The 15,693-nt window shown below is 44.5% G+C and overlaps 1 protein-coding gene across 1 annotated transcript in view; it reads right to left on the bottom strand.

Annotated features, from left to right (window-relative positions):
* The window catches only part of PPP1R9A (protein phosphatase 1 regulatory subunit 9A), a 147,109-nt gene extending 132,449 nt beyond the window's left edge, over window positions 1–14,660 (bottom strand). The window contains 2 exon segments of the mRNA XM_068673984.1: window positions 12,431–14,088; window positions 14,450–14,660. Of these exon segments, the coding sequence (XP_068530085.1) occupies window positions 12,431–13,885 (1,455 nt within the window). The 5' untranslated portion in view covers window positions 13,886–14,088; window positions 14,450–14,660.
* Window positions 14,661–15,693: the final 1,033 nt, after the last annotated feature.

Below are 15,693 nucleotides of genomic sequence, written 5' to 3'. Positions count from 1 at the left end.
AAAAAAAAAAAGGCAGGCTGCAACACTCAGATAACATCAGGAAGTCAATTGAGGTAAAGCGGTAAAGAAAGGTTCAATTTCGTTTTTCAGATAACACCGTACCACGGGACTACTGATGCACTGGTAAACGGCATGGATTAATAACAAGCATTCTCCAGAGCTTAGAGAGACACAAGTTCCAGTGGACTATGCAAATAAAAATAAGTAACAAAAATCATCTATGAGCACAAGAGACCTGCTTTAAAAGATCAACTTTTAAGCCAGAAGTATAAAGAACAATTTGCTCTATAGTCCTGTTTTTCTGTTTTAATCCCTTTATTCAAAATGCAACTCCAATAAAAATCCCACTAATCTCTCACATGTTCTTATATCTTGCCATTGGTCGTGTCCGGTGATACCAACTTACTGGGAGATGTTGAACTTGATGAAATCAGCAAAATGCTTTTTCCCATCATTACTGGAAGGATTTCATAGGTAAACTCAAAAATGTTAGCAACTCGATGCATTTTACTAAGTAACTTTGCAATTGCAGTGACGCTGTACAGCACAGAGCGGAATTATTTACCAATTTAACCACAGGTTTTGAGTACATGACCACACCTGAGCATTCATGCTCTAATTCTCAACAGAGCCAACACAGCTGAGGGACAGGCGGCGAGAGGAACATGTATTTAGGCTACTGGCACGTGTAAAATGTCAGCAGGCTTTGCCTTTGCTGAAAATGAACAGTACCCATCAACAGTTTTATTTTTCTTCAGGTTCTTTTGAATGTCTCTTCTTAGTCATAAATACTGAAGTAATAGTACTTTTAAAAACGTTTCCCGAATCTTTTTGTATTGTTAAGTATTACTTATAAACTTAGGTCATTCTGTTCATCCTATACAACAAAGTATTTACAAAAAAAAACACCTTCAAACCCTTTTTTTAGATAGCTACTTTGATTGACAAACAGGAAACATTGCTGTGTCTAAGTTTTTGTTAACAGGAAATACTAAAAGGCTATGAATAATCTTTAAGCTAAACCCACTGTCTGTTGGGGTAATGTATGTACATGTATATATGCACAGGGATGTCATCCAACTTGTGTCACTAACTGAGGTGACATCCTGTGTGCCATCAAATCAACAGAGCTGCAGTTCTTCCCTTTTTTTTTTTTTTTTTTTTGCAAAGTGGCAAAATGCTGCATCTTCTAGATACTTCCTCATTGTTTGAAGTCCAGAAAAATTCATCTCTGTGCCCATGTTCTACGATGAAGCACCATCTGCCATATGGTTCTACAATATTTAATAGTGAAATCCTCATTAACAATTAAATACAAATTATCAACACTGAAAAAGAAGGGATAAAGTTTGAAGTCAACTCAAAAAACAACCCAGGACTTCCATACCTAAATGAGTTTTATGGGAAGGAAAATACATAAGAAACCTCTTCATCCCAGAAATTTATCTGACCCCACTCCACCATAATTACAGGTAACAATTATGGGCTAAAGTTGCGCCAGGGGTGTTTTAGGTTGGATGTTAGGAAGAACTTCTTTACCAAAAGGGTTGTGAGGCATTGGAATGGGCTGCCCAGGGAAGTGGTGGAGTCACCATCCCTGGAGGTCTTTAAAAGACATTTAGATGTTGAACTGAGTGATGTGGTTTAGCGGAGAACTTGTTAGTGTTAGGTCAGAGGTTGGACTTAGTGAACTTGAGGTCTCTTCCAACCTAGACAATTCTGTGATTCTGTAATTCAAGCTGTATTCAATGAGGTCTTGTTAAAATATCCATGTATGTTTAAACAAGGGTAACTATTACAAGCAGGGAATGTCAAACAGGAACCGCTGCATCACCTTTGGATTTCCAAGACCTTGGATTCTTATTGAAATAGAGAATCATCTAGGCTGGAAAAGACCTTCAAGATCATCAGGCCAACCATCAACATCACCTATCAAGTCCCACCACTAAGACAAGTCATAACATGATAAATAGCATGAGAAGTCTCTTAGCATATTTTACGAATGACAAAATTTAAAGAATTAATCTTGGATGCAATTCAGCTGCTTCCTTTGCCAGAGGTCACTATCAGGAACATAACTACTTTTCTGATGTAAATGAAGCCTTGATCACAGGGTGGCTGAGGATGGAAGAGACCTGTGGAGCCCCCTGGTCCAGCCCCTGGTCAAAGGGCCAAGGGTTGGCCACCCAGAGCAGGGTGCCCAGGCCCACGTCCAGGTGGCTTCTGAAGCTCTCCAAGGAGAAGAGCCCACAGCCTCTCTGGGCAATGTGTGCCAGTGCTTGGTCACCCACACAGCACAGACGTGCTTCCTGATGCTCAGGGGAACCTCCTGTGTTTCAGGTTGTGCCCACTGCCTCTGTCACTGGTCACCATGAAAAGAGCCTGGCTCTGTCCTCTTTGCACCCTCCCTTCAGGTATTACACACTGGAGCGATGATCACCCTGAGATTTCTCTTCTCCACGCTCAATAGTCCTGGCTCTCTCAGCCGTTCCTCAAAGGTGAGATGCTCCAGCCCATTCACCAACCTAGAGGCCCTGAGTTGGACTCTGCAGTGTGTCCATGTCTCTCTTGCACTGAGAAGCCCAGCATACCCGATGAGGCCTCACCAAGGCTCAGCTGAGGAGAAGGATCACCTCCCTCAACCTGCTGGCACTACGACACACTGCTTGGTGTCCACCAGGACCCCTCGATCCTTTTCTGCAAGGCTGCTTTCCAGCCAGGCAGCCCCCAGCACGTCCTGGTGCCTGGGGTTGTTCCTCCCTCCTCAGGTGCAGATGATCTTGGCCCTTCATGAAGTTCCCGTCACCCAACTTCTCCATTTTGACAATTTTCAACCTACCTCCTGTCTGTTCATCCAGCCCACAGTTCATCAGCTTTTCCACAAGGATGCTATGTCAAAAGCCTTCCTGAATTGAAAGCAGACAAGCTCCAATGCTCTCCCCTCATCTACCAAGCCAGTCATTTCATAGTAGAAAGTTATCGGGTTGGTCATGTGTGTCTTCTCCATTTTAATGGTCAAGACTTACTGGTAATGACTTTATCACGCACTGGTACTTACAGACAGTAACTTCTAGTAGTCATTTTGGACCTACAGCTACTAAGGATGGAAACTACTTTACTGGCCATAAGGAGAGAAGAAAAAAAAGTTTACAATTCAATTTAAGGGGATTTCCCCCTCCCCAGATCTTAAATATTAACACAAAAGCAATGTGCAAAATACCAAGAATGCAGTTTTTAGGTAGCTTTCCAAGTTAATAGAGGGGATAGAACTGAGCAACTACTCCAAAGGAAAAGGATTGGCAAAGACAAATAAAAAGCTGTGTGGTCTGGTAGCTCATGGTCTTCAACACCATACTGAAACATTATTGGTTTCAGTAGTATACTTCGCCACATTTCTAGCTTATAACTACTGTTTTTTTGTTTTGTTTTTTCCCCCTAGAGTGCTCAAAATCTCCAAAATCAAGAGTTTTCCCTGGTTTGCCCTTATATAGTATTAAAATATTCTAAGTGTTTTGTTTAGTAAGTCCAAGTACAATAAAGTCTACTGGACAACTACCCACACTGACATTAACAAACAGGTACATTTGGCTTCTAGGAAAGCAGAGCTATCAGTAAAATACTTGAGTATGTCAGAATCCACACACCTACAGAGTCAAAATATGTCAATATCTGAATATGTCAATCTTAAAAACGACTGCAAGCTTAAAAAGATGTGAAGATGATTACAAGCTGGATAAAACCTTGAGAGGTTCATTTACCATGGAGGCCATAATCTAGATGAATTAGACAGGAATTTGATAGTATGACTTTTAAGAGCCTCTATAGCTCACTGCCTTTAAACAAATAATGTGAATACTAAATGCATAATACGGGAACGTTATCAACTAAAAGGCACTAGGCCTACATGCAGCACAGTCAGAATATTAAAAGATATCCTTTCAACGAGAACCAGCATCTTATGCCCTTGAGACCATGCACTGAATAATGAGGTAGATGGAGACTGCAGAGAGGAACATAGGAAAGATACAGATGTGCACAGGCTAAAAAGCACTGCTCCATGTGCGATAACACAAGGCAAACCTCTCGTAAGAGCTCAATTCCCCATTCACACCTTCCCCTGACTTCATCATATGGAAATACCCGAGTGGGCTGACAGGTCCCCTGGATCGGTCCTGGTGAGCAAAATCAGCTCCTGCTCTCACTGCCCTATGAGAAGGGCACCGGAGAACAACAGGTATCATTTTGTACCATTTAACTGCAGGAATGGCAGGGACTTTTTTTAACAGATTATTCGTGGCCTGCAAATTCAACAGCGCTGAAGGAAATTCCATCCCTCAATGGAATTAATAGACACTGTTAGACAATACAATAGCCTACTAGGAGCATAGGAAAAGAGAAGGAAATTGTCTGTGTCATTGCCTGCCATTACAATGCTTTAATCCTACTTGGAAAATGCTCAATTCCACCTTAAAAGGGGAACACTGCCACTTAGCCCTCAGGTGCTTTTTCTTTATGAATATACCAGAGATGCAATTATGCTCTTTTTCAAGACTTTGCCATCCCTCACTGAGCAAGATAAATTTATTAACCCCCCTGTTTTATGATGGAACTCACCACGAAAAGGAAAGATTAAGAGCAGCTAGTTGCTGCAGCTCTCCTGCAAACCCACTGGGCTAAAGCAAAATTCAGCACAGTCCTGATGAAGTCTCCTTAGTGAGTTATAAAAAGACTTTCAGAAATTCCCTACCGCTACCAAAATATGTTGCTTCATGTATCCAGAATGCCATTTCCCGTCCTCACAGCTGCATTACGCTGCGGGTTGCCGCTGTCATTCTGCGAGAGCGAGTCGCAGGGTGGCTTTCTCCTGAGCTCTCTCCCTACAAATGAGGGAGTTTGCTGTGAAACTTCTTACCCATAAATCCACCTCCACAGCTCAAGTCTGCCCAGTCGCCCGTATTTTACTGCAATCCTTCTATGCAATGGTAGGCTTCCCCACTTGCTGCCATAAGCAAGTGTCATTAGCATGCTCCCACTTCCAAAAAGAGAACTACTGAAATTTTTAACAAGGTCTTCCATCTCATCAAAGGCAGATACTAATTTAGTCTGACATATGCCACCTCTCATAAATCCATCCACATGTATTCCATTTTTCCATTTGCCTCCCTGCCTTCAATTATTCTTTTTAAAGTTTCTTCTATTGCTTTGCTACAGAAGAAAAAAAAAAGATTAAGAATTTTCAAGCTGCCAGAACCACCTCTACTACTCTATTCTAAAAAATAGCTGCTGCATTTGCTCTTTTGCAGTTAAATTACCATCTCTGTTTTGATACTGCTGTTAGTTCTGTGTGTTTTGAAATGTTTGCTACAAGACTTTCTGAAATACAGCTTCCTCCCTCCAGCCCCCATCAAACGTGAGCACTGGGAACTTTAGACTTCATCTTCGTTTCACTCGAAGAATTTCCACTGTCAGAGTTTCTTCCCATACACCCTTATTTCAGTCTTAATCATGACCCTATGTGCAACATGACCAACTGCATCAAAAATGAAGGCAAAACATTAATATAAACCAGGGATGATAGTTCTAATCACAACCTCCTGCTTACTGCATAAAACCCCGCTTCCTGTCCTGTTTTGTAGTTAACAGATAAAAAGCTTTCTATTTCTTGGATTATTTTCCTTTACAAGGTCAAACTCAGCTTGATTTCTGGCAAGATCCTATTCACACTTTAAAACTTCTGAACTATCTGACAACTTTCATTTTTTCAAACAACCCCTTTTGCCACTCCTTGCAAATTCTTGGCTAGCTTCTGATATTCTCCTTGGCTGACTTTTCTTTTAGTCGGGTCTGTGATTCTTCTGCTCGTGTACTCTGCCATTTCCTGGGATGCAAATCCAAATACAGGTTTTCTAATTCTGAATCATGGAGGTTCCAAGAACCCAACCTTAATTCCCTTAGCTCTTTGTTTCACCTAATTTCAGTCTATTTCCCTACAGCTTTCAGTCTGCACTTCCGAAATTCAAAACCTTTAATTGGAAAACCCTTTAAATTTAAACCGCGTAAACCTCTGATTCATTCAACCAACCACTCAATGTAAACTTGGTTTCTACAAACGGCTCTTCTCGAATGTCCCCAGTGATTGTAAACCCAAGATCTAAGGAACATTATTTCTGTTTAGTTCAGCAATTGTGTGTGAACACTGCATCCAGGAATAACCAGTCCCTAGACCTAGTAATGAAATTAAACTCTCCACAATATATTGGGCTAGAATAACAGCTTAATTGTATTTACTGTATTCCAATATAATTTCCTGAATATTTAATGTAAGAAAACTTGTCTGCACCTGAAATTACCATGTGCAGAAGACTGATTCAGTGAAAGCATACAACCCCACCTCAATAATGCACTTCACATGAGATAACCATGTAGGAGAGACTTGTGCTGGAATGTCTTATCCCTTCCTCGTTGTTCTTCACCTGAGAGCATCCACTCTTCGAATGCTTCGTATTTACAGGAAAATATTTATCGTTCCTTTCCCTGACAAAAGATATTAAAGGTTCTGCCAAGATTTCTCATAACAAACGTAATTAAAACATAAAGCCAGGTCCCAGAAATGCTCTATATATTGTACCACCAGCACAAAGAAGTTTTAAGTTGTTAACTTTTACAAATAATGAAAGTTAGCATCACAATCTCTGATAACAACACAACACAACCTACTGTATGACTACCCTGTCTGTAGAGTTCCCTATGCCTGAAAAAATGCATAAACTCATGTTATGTGCCAGAATATGCATAGCTCAAGCTACCCAAACAATAGCTCAGTATCTCAAACTACTTTACAAACGGGGATTAATAGAGTTGTTAAACATCTTGCTGTCCATTTTACAGAGCTCAAATACCAGCATAAAGGGTTCAGTGACTTATTCAATATTACAAGAGAAATCAGTGCCAGAGCCTGAGGCTATTTAATTCCTACTTTCGTGCTTCAGCCAAAACCACCTTCCCTCTCCTAATGCTGTAACCAAAGCATGGACACAGGAGCTAGAGTGGAGAAGCAAATTTAAGGAAAGAGCAAAAATCCCTTTGTGATTTCAGAAGGAAGCTACGCATCTTTATTTATCTGTAAAGATTCTTAAGCAACCCACTCAAAAACAGACGAATTTCTCAGATTCTGTACTCATTTTAAATATAACATAGCCTGCAGATCCTTCTGCAAGTCCTGCCTTTGACATCCACCTCCCAGAAGTGCCCTAACTCATGCCAGGACTACTTCATTTAGAGAATCATAGGCTCACTGAGCCTTGCAGGGAGATGTGGAGATCATCCAAATTCAGCTCCGTATTCACTTAATCGAAACACGAATAGAACTATGAGCAAGGCAGAAGCCTGGGACTGTAAAATGCTTGTGGACAGGTTAACTCTGACGTATGACTTCCTGATCCAAAACAATTCATCAACATCTTAATAGCCATGGGTAAATACCATACTAAATGTTGAATCAGCCAAGAAGTATTTCCTTTCTCAACACCAAGACTTGAAAATGTTTTCAGCATACCTTATTTTGATGTTTATTAGATAAAGAATAATAATATTTTGGAGAGTAATGATTTCCAAAGTAATTATAGTGTCAAATTGTTTCAGACTCATTCTTCACCATAATTCACAAACCTGAATATGTTTTAATGAGAGAAATGGGGAATAACTATAGGAAAAAATTGCTCCTTCAACTGATTTTTAAATTAAAAAACAAACAAAAAAGAACAGCATACAGTTCCTAAGAAATTTCAGGACAACTTCAGTAAATACAACTGTCATTTATACTTTACACTAAACTACGGTCATGGTACTTCTTGTAAAACCTCTTCAAAGGCTCACTTGAAAAAAAAAAAAAAAAAAAAAAAAAAAAAAGAGAAAAGCACGAATTCAGATTCCTAAAGAAAATGTGAACCAAACACAATCCAGAAAACTGAAATGCCATACTCACCTTGCACCACAGAAGAGAGAAAGAAGCTATGAAGCACTCACAAGTGCTTACAACCCCTTTGTGTAAAACTAGTCGAAGCATGGAGGAGACATCTGCAGTATCCCTTCCATTCCTGTTAGCTTCCCTTATCCCTAGGGACACCCCTCGTCCCACCACAAGTTGCCTTCCCCAAGCTCCTCAGCTGGGCAGGACAAAGTCAGAGCAGCAGAAACTTGCACAAGGAGGGTCAGCAGCAGACACCAAACAGCTTTAAATGGTTCAACATGTACCTTGTGCCAGGAAGAGGGCACTAACTGAAGGTGTAGCCATCAGCTACCAAGATACCATACTTGGGGGAAGAAAGCGAGGTGAGCATTCATCTTCCACCCTAATTCCATCCAGGACAGAGGAAGGATGGCTCATAAACATTTATGATTTGGACAATTAATACACTCCCAGGTGCCAAAGCATGCAAAGATACGAGGTAATAAATTGTGCACTGCTGGCCAACCTGCCCAATTAGCCTGCAATGTTTGGGAAGCAGCAAATTTTGTGTCCAGAGCAGGGCTATGAAGCTGGTGAAGGGCCTGGAGCACAAGTCCTGTGAGGAGCGGCTGAGGGAACTGGGGTTGTTCAGTCTGGAGAAGAGGAGACTCAGGGGAGACCTCATTGCTCTCTACAATTACATCAAAGGAGACCATGATGAGGTGGGGGTCAGTTTCTTCTCCCAAGCAAGAAGCCACAGGACAAGAGGAAATGGCTTCAGGTTGAACCAGGAGAGGTTTAGGTTGGATATTTGGAAAAATTTCTTTACTGAAAGGGTTGATAGTCATTGGAGCAGGCTGCCCAGGGAAATGGTAGTGCCACCATCCCTGGAGATATTTAAAAGACATATGGATAAGGTGCTAAGGGACGTGGTTTAGTGGTGAGCTTGGCAGTGCTCGGTTCATGGCTGGAAGAGATCTCCAAGATCATCAAGTCCAACCTCAATGATTCTTTGACTCTTTAGCGCCAAACCCCAGTCAACTCTGCAAAACTCAACTAAAGACCAATAAACCACAGGATTTCTGCTTTTGTTTTCATAGAAAACCATCCTGGAAAACAAAAAAACATTTGATTGTATTTTTGCACAACCGCTCACACCAGTGATGCGACGCTCCAAACACCAAGAAATTCCCCAAGCCTGCAGTGACCCCCGGGCAGCCACCTACTCCAACACAGACAAGATCAGCAACCATAACACACAGTCCTAGAGCAGAGCACGGGATCCGTGACAGGGAAATTACAGGCTCCAACAGAGCAGAATTTCAAGTAACCCTTGACTTGAGCGCTTCTCTTCACAGCAAGTTCCTAAATAAGTTTCCTGCTCAAGCAATGAGCAGGATTCAATCTTGATCAGTGTGATAAATAAAACGTTATTTGTTCATCCTCCTGCCTATATTTCAGTACTTCTCATAGTCCAAAGCATCTCCACTTATGGGACAAAAGGCCTCCCCTACATGCTAACAGAATCTCCTTCCATCTCTTTGCTCTTCCATCTTAGCGCTCTTCTCATTTATTTCTTAAACATTTACCTGAAAATTCCCTTGAAAAAATAGTTTAACCATCACTGATTTAAAGACATTTATGCTGTCGAGACCCTTGAGTGGCACTCACTACCCACTCGTTTTGCAGGATACACATTCAAATGCCAATTCTGTTAATTATTTCAGAGCTCACCTGTAGAAGGAGAGAGGAGGAACAATACCGTGAAATTCGCACTAAACATCTCAAGTTTGGATTGGACTTTTAATACTGCTGTGCAGCAGAGTAGCTGAGCACAAATTGCTCCATTTTAACACAGGCAAATTGGTTTTCAGCAGTTCAGAAAATACTCCTAAGTTGCTTTGTGTTTTTTCTCTCTCAGTTATACTATGCGTAAGACAACTAAGAAAAGTATTAACAAAAGACATTATGCACAGTAACACATTAAGTTGTCAAGAATGGAAAAATTCTTACACAGTTACTGTCTCTTTGGCTAGTGAGCATCATTTCCATGCGCTGGGCAGCTGAAGAGAGTGATCTGCTAAATCTGTATGCCAAAAGTGCGAGACGGGACAGAGCACAAGTCCCCACTGACCACTGACACACACTTGCTGGACAGAAACTGCTTATCAAAGATGGATGTTGACCTCCTAGCAGCGTGCTGAATTAGCAAAGCTGTCAAAGAGGCAACGTGGGATCCCAGAGGACCACAAGCTCCCCAGGACCCGCAGGGTTTTCCCCAGCTGCTCTTCCCCAGATCCCTGCCCACAGTGATGCCATGGCCGAGGGAGTCACGGAGCACAGGAGGAGAGGGAGAAGGCTAGGCAAAAGCAGCTTTTCATTTTCCACAGCTTCTGCTGTGCTTCTTCCTCTTAGCGAAGCCTTCCTCGAGGTCTCACTTCTGCTTTCTCCACGTGCCCAGCGGATTGCACGTGTCTGCGGCGCCCGGGACTAAAGCACTCGCATGGGATCTCCCAACCTCTTCCACACTCCTCTCTACATGCAGCTTTTATTCTGTCTTCCTGCCATCTACAATGCTAAAATAATTAAAGCAATGATTCTTTTACTTTGGGTAAGCTCGTTTAGAATGCTCTATTCCTAAAGCCATGACAAACGGACTCTCTCATTACTTCAACAAACAATTGATGGACTGTTACTATCACTTGATAATACATAACATGAAAAAAATATAGCACAAAGATCTCAAGAAGAAAATTGTTTTATCTAAATAAAAAGAGAATATTCTTGTAACATTTGGGCATGATAGCATAATTCAGACAGCCTGCAGTAATACACCAAAGCAGCAACATCACTGTTAGCTCTTTCGAAACTGGAAAAGCAACAAATCTTAACATCAAGAATAGTATCAGTGTAGTTGCTTTCTGAATTCTTATACTGTGGAACTGTAATAAATATTATAAAGCAACTTCTATGCATGATTGATAAACTTTTCAGAAGGCAGAAACATCATCTTGTCTGTTCGGACAGCCTAAGGGGAAAGGGGAGGGAGGGGGGAACTTCCATAATCCTTTGTAATACAAGTTTTCTCTACTTCATCTCCAAAAAATTTAAAGAAAACGGTCTAGTTTAATTACATGAATAATCCAGAGGGAGCACAAACACTGTTTGAATTCTTGGTGAATGACACAAGCCTGAATAAAATACTAACAACAACAACAACAAAATCCATCGTCTTGGCTCTGGAAATTTGTTTCAGTGTAAAAAATGGTATTTTACAAGCTCAAAGAACACAAGACCATTCACCTTCCTCCACCCCCCTAATAAACAAACATGGAAACCTGGTTACTTCATTCAGATTAAGAAAATATGCAAACATATATACTTTACCCTAACACAAACCACAGATGGTGATAAAGCAGACTTTGCAAATCACATTCCCTCATGTTCAGCAGTGACACTTGTTAGTTGATTTAATAATGTTCATTAATAAATCCTCACAACAACAGTAAAGTGCATCTGAATAAAAGATTTTTAATTTAAGAATGTGTACATTTCAAGTACTCCACCATATCTTGCTTTTTCAAGAGTCATTTCTGGAAAAATGACTATGTTTTTGCATTGTGCACTTGAGACCATTTGCACCGCTTGGAAATAAAATGCTTTTATAACACATCCCTGAGACTCAGTAGTCAAATGCTGGTATAACAAAGCACAGCTAGGTATTCCTTCCTAGCTGGAAATACCCCAAACAGCCCACATTCTTAGCCGTAATTTCAAGGTACTTAAAAAGAAAGCAGAAAGAACTCTGCAACAAACCCAGCCAGGTATTTTAGCCAAGTGGCTTTTACCTTTCTGTAGCCTCTCACTTGCACTGACATATACTAAACATGCATAAATTAGGGTTTAGTAAAGTTTAAAAGAGTGAAGATGCTACTAGAAAAGACAAGAGCAATTCAGAAAGGACAGTGACGGCCCTCTGCTAGTGAGGGAGAACCACTCTACAACAGTACACTACATCTCATGACGCAGTGTTTAAGCGCAGTGACTTTAAAGAACATCTGAGGAGAGCCGAAGAAAAGCCATCTGATCTAAAGGAGGCACAATTTCAGATGAGAAAAAATACAACGACCAGCACAAAGGCCACCAAATACCCCCTTCTATGTTTCACTGCGTGATTATAGTTAGTCGTGTAAGTCAAAACATGCACGTTAAAATTCTCAGAGTTCATAAGCCTTGCTGTCAGTCCCAATTTCTGTGAGCTCAGTCAGCCATCAAGGAGCCTAGGAAATGACACAAGCTCATCAGAGCTCAGCTTCCTTACTTCATTTAAGGTTACGCTCGCTGGCTGACTGCAATAAAAACATGTACCGAGAGATCCTCTGCAATCTTTTCAGAGCCAAATTCAACTGTCAAAGCGTACCTCATGAAAAGCTGTGTTTGAAAATCAACCAAACCGCAGAAAAAGAATGTAGGAAACTTTACCTTAATCGGAGCACGGCTGAACTGTATTTTTCTGTTGGCTGGGATTTCGTCTTCATCTGGCAATCCATTAATTTCAGAGTATTCCATATCAGGCTCGTAACAGTTATTTTCATCACTGTCATCCTGATCATCCTGTTCGGTACCTGTCTCTCCCCAGTCCGAGTTATACCTCGATCGTACCCTATACACATTGTAGTCAGAGTGCATGTACACATGGGAACTCTGAAAATTATTCACATCTTCATGCACTTCTTTTTCACTTGCATCATCATAATGGGTGTCGGTGGCATCCGAAACGGCATCTGCTGCTAAATCTGAAACTAAATTTCTCGGTGTTTCTGCAGCTTCAGGCCTATCAGCGATGCCCTCTGCATGTTCTGACAGTTCCTTTGGTCGCAAGGCAATTTCTGCGTCTGTTTTTGACTTACTCCTCGCAGAACTGTCCACACATCTTTCGCTGTCAAGTACCGACTCCTGTTGACTCCCCACGGAGCTCTCACCAGGGTCAGCACTTGCTTCTGCATTCTTTTTTATTTCTTCAATGGTTTTTGAACCTGACGGCGTGCCTGTAGACACCTTCTGTCGCGGTGCTGACGGCGCGCTATTCTGCTGGGAGTGCTCAACAGACATGGGGCCTGCAGCCGCTTTGGCTGGCGGAGACCACGTGCTGGCATCCTTCAGAGGACTGAAGCCCTCGAGGTTTGCAACAGGGGAGGAGATATTTGCGACAGTGGAGGAGAGGTTTAGCGGGTAGTGACCAGTTACCGAGTACTCTTCGTTGTTCTCTGCCTTTTCCAGAACGATTACGTTGTGCGCGTCAGCGTTCTCAAACACGGCGCTGAGCTGACTCACCGTTGGGGAGACGGTCTCAGTCCTGGGGCTCAGGCTGTCCAGGGAATCGGTGCTGCCCCTGTGAGACTTGGAGCTGCACCACTCATCCGCGAGCTCGGTGGACGCCGCTTTCTCTTTCTTTGGGGAATAGCGATTGGAGGGGCCCGTCTCGTGAGCGTTTCGCTCAAACATCTTCCGAGTTTCGGTAAACTTGGAGTAAGAAGGGCCATCGTGGATAGTATCGAACCTACTAATCCTTTCCGAAACGGAAGATTCCAACTTTACAATTGAACCGTCTGTTTTTTCTACAAATTCTTTGGGCCTGATTCGTCTTTGAGGCGATGGAGGGCCACCCTTCCCCCTGGTCTTGGGGGCAACTCCAGCGCTCTCCGTGGGCTCCATGCCCATCTGCATAAACAAGTTCTTAATCCTATTGACATTTGAGCCATATTTCCTTCCCCTGCTCTGAGAGGCCTCTCCTTCCTCTTTCGTTTTTTGGTCTCCATCTGATTTCGGTTTGTCAAAGGTGCTTTTCAGCGCCTGGAACTCAGTCCTGTAAGCATTCCTGTGAGGAGAGGCACTCCGGAGGGTCGACCTCTCTCCCGAGGACTCCGTTTTCATCATGTTTACTTCAGGGCTGCAAAACCAGCTCACATAGTTTCCCCGGTGCCGCTCTCAGTCAGCTGCTACAACCGAGATCCTGCTCGGGAAGGGTTTTCCTCAGGAGGCAGTGCCCTGCAGCGGGGCCATCCTCGGGAGAAGCTCTGGAGGCAGGTCCCTAAGCACACAGAGGACAGAGAGCTTCGGAGGGTAGCAGCAGCTTCAACCTGCAACAGAAAGCAGGGTTCCCTGAACCGGCAGGCACTTGCGCTTCCCTAAATCTCAGCCCTGATTTCCCTTCGCGGTTATTCGACAGATTTTACAAAAGAAGCGGAAAAAAAAAATAAAATAAAATAAAATGCCAATCTCACGCTACACCGACACGTGGAAACTTGTCAGCCCAAAACTTTTGCACGCTGAGACATTTGCGAGCCGGGGGGGCACCGCTCCGCAGTGCCCGGCTCACAAAGAAGGACGGTGCCACGGGCAGGCAAGCAGAGGCAGCATGGAAATGCTCCTCCTGATAGCGAATTTTTCCCAAAAATTAAAAAAAAAAAAAAAAAAGCCACGAACGCCCGAGTTACTCACGAATAACCATGGCAATGCGCGCATCGAGCGAGATGGAGAGATTCATGCAAGCGCGGCGGCTCCGCTTCCCCAGCTCTCTCCGGGAAATGGTAGCGGTGCCATCAAAGGCGAGGCTCTCCCCCCCCCAAAAAAACGGGGCTGGCAGCTCGGGGAGCTGCACCCAAACTCCCCGCAGCACCCGCAGGAAGGAGCCGGGGTCGCGGCCGCCCCCGGAGCCCATCCCGGTGCCTGCGGGGCTCTGTCCCCGTCCCCCCCCCCCCCGCCGCCCATTTCCTCGCCCCCGCTTTGCCGCTGGCTGCGGGCAGCCAAGTTCAGCCCCGGAGCCCCCCGCACACCCGCAGCGCTCCCCTCCCGCACCGCCAGCACCTTGCGGCGGGGCCCCGGGGAACAAAAGCCCGGTGCCGGGGGGGCTCCCCCCGCTGCTTTACCCGGCCGCCCGCTCCTCCTCCTCCTCCTCCTCGGCGGCTCTGCGGAGAGCTGACGGCAGCCGCCAGCCGCCCCAACGCCATTGCAGGCGGCCGGGGCCGCCGAGCGGGGGGGGAGGAAGAGGAGGAGGAGGAAGGAGGAGGAGAAGCCGCCGCGCCCCGCCGCAGCCGCCCCCTTCCCTCCCTGCCTCCCTCCGCCTGGCACGGCTCGGCCCGGCCGCTGACAGGTGCCTCACCTCCGGGGCTAGGGAGAGAGAGAGCGAGGCAGCAGGCGGCCGGCAGCCCTGCCGGGTGGGCACCGCCGCCCTCAGCTCCCCCCCCCCGGCCAGGCTCGGAGCCGGGGTGCGCAGGGCGAGGAGGGGAAGGCTGCGGGGCGGGAGGGGCGGCTGTGGAGCCGGCCGCCTTCCCTCGCCGCTGCGCCCAGCCAGCCACTGAACCCTGCCGACACGCAGGGGAAATGCGGCCGCAGCGCTCAGCAGCTGCTGGAGGGGACAGGAGGGGACAAGGGGGACGTGGGGGGACCGGGCAACTCACAGCTGGCGGCCCCATAACCTGCTGGCCCCCCGCCACCCACAGGGTGCCTCTAGGTGATGGGTAAAACCGGCAGGTAATCGCCTAGCGACTCCCAGGGAAAGTTCATTAAGCTAATTGCAGGGAAACGGCCTGGAAAAGTAGTTGCGTAAACATCCGGAAAAAAAAATAAAAAATAAAAATTAGAAAAAAAAAAAGGCCTGGAGATGTGCGAATTGTGCAAAATAATTATTAGGCAGACGGAATGATGGAGGTGCCAGGGACTGCAAATGAAGACATCGGGTGTAC

Source organism: Anas acuta, chromosome 2, assembly GCF_963932015.1.
Source record: "Anas acuta chromosome 2, bAnaAcu1.1, whole genome shotgun sequence".
Taxonomy (NCBI): Eukaryota; Metazoa; Chordata; class Aves; order Anseriformes; family Anatidae; genus Anas; species Anas acuta.
This window is presented reverse-complemented; position numbering and strand designations above follow the sequence as displayed.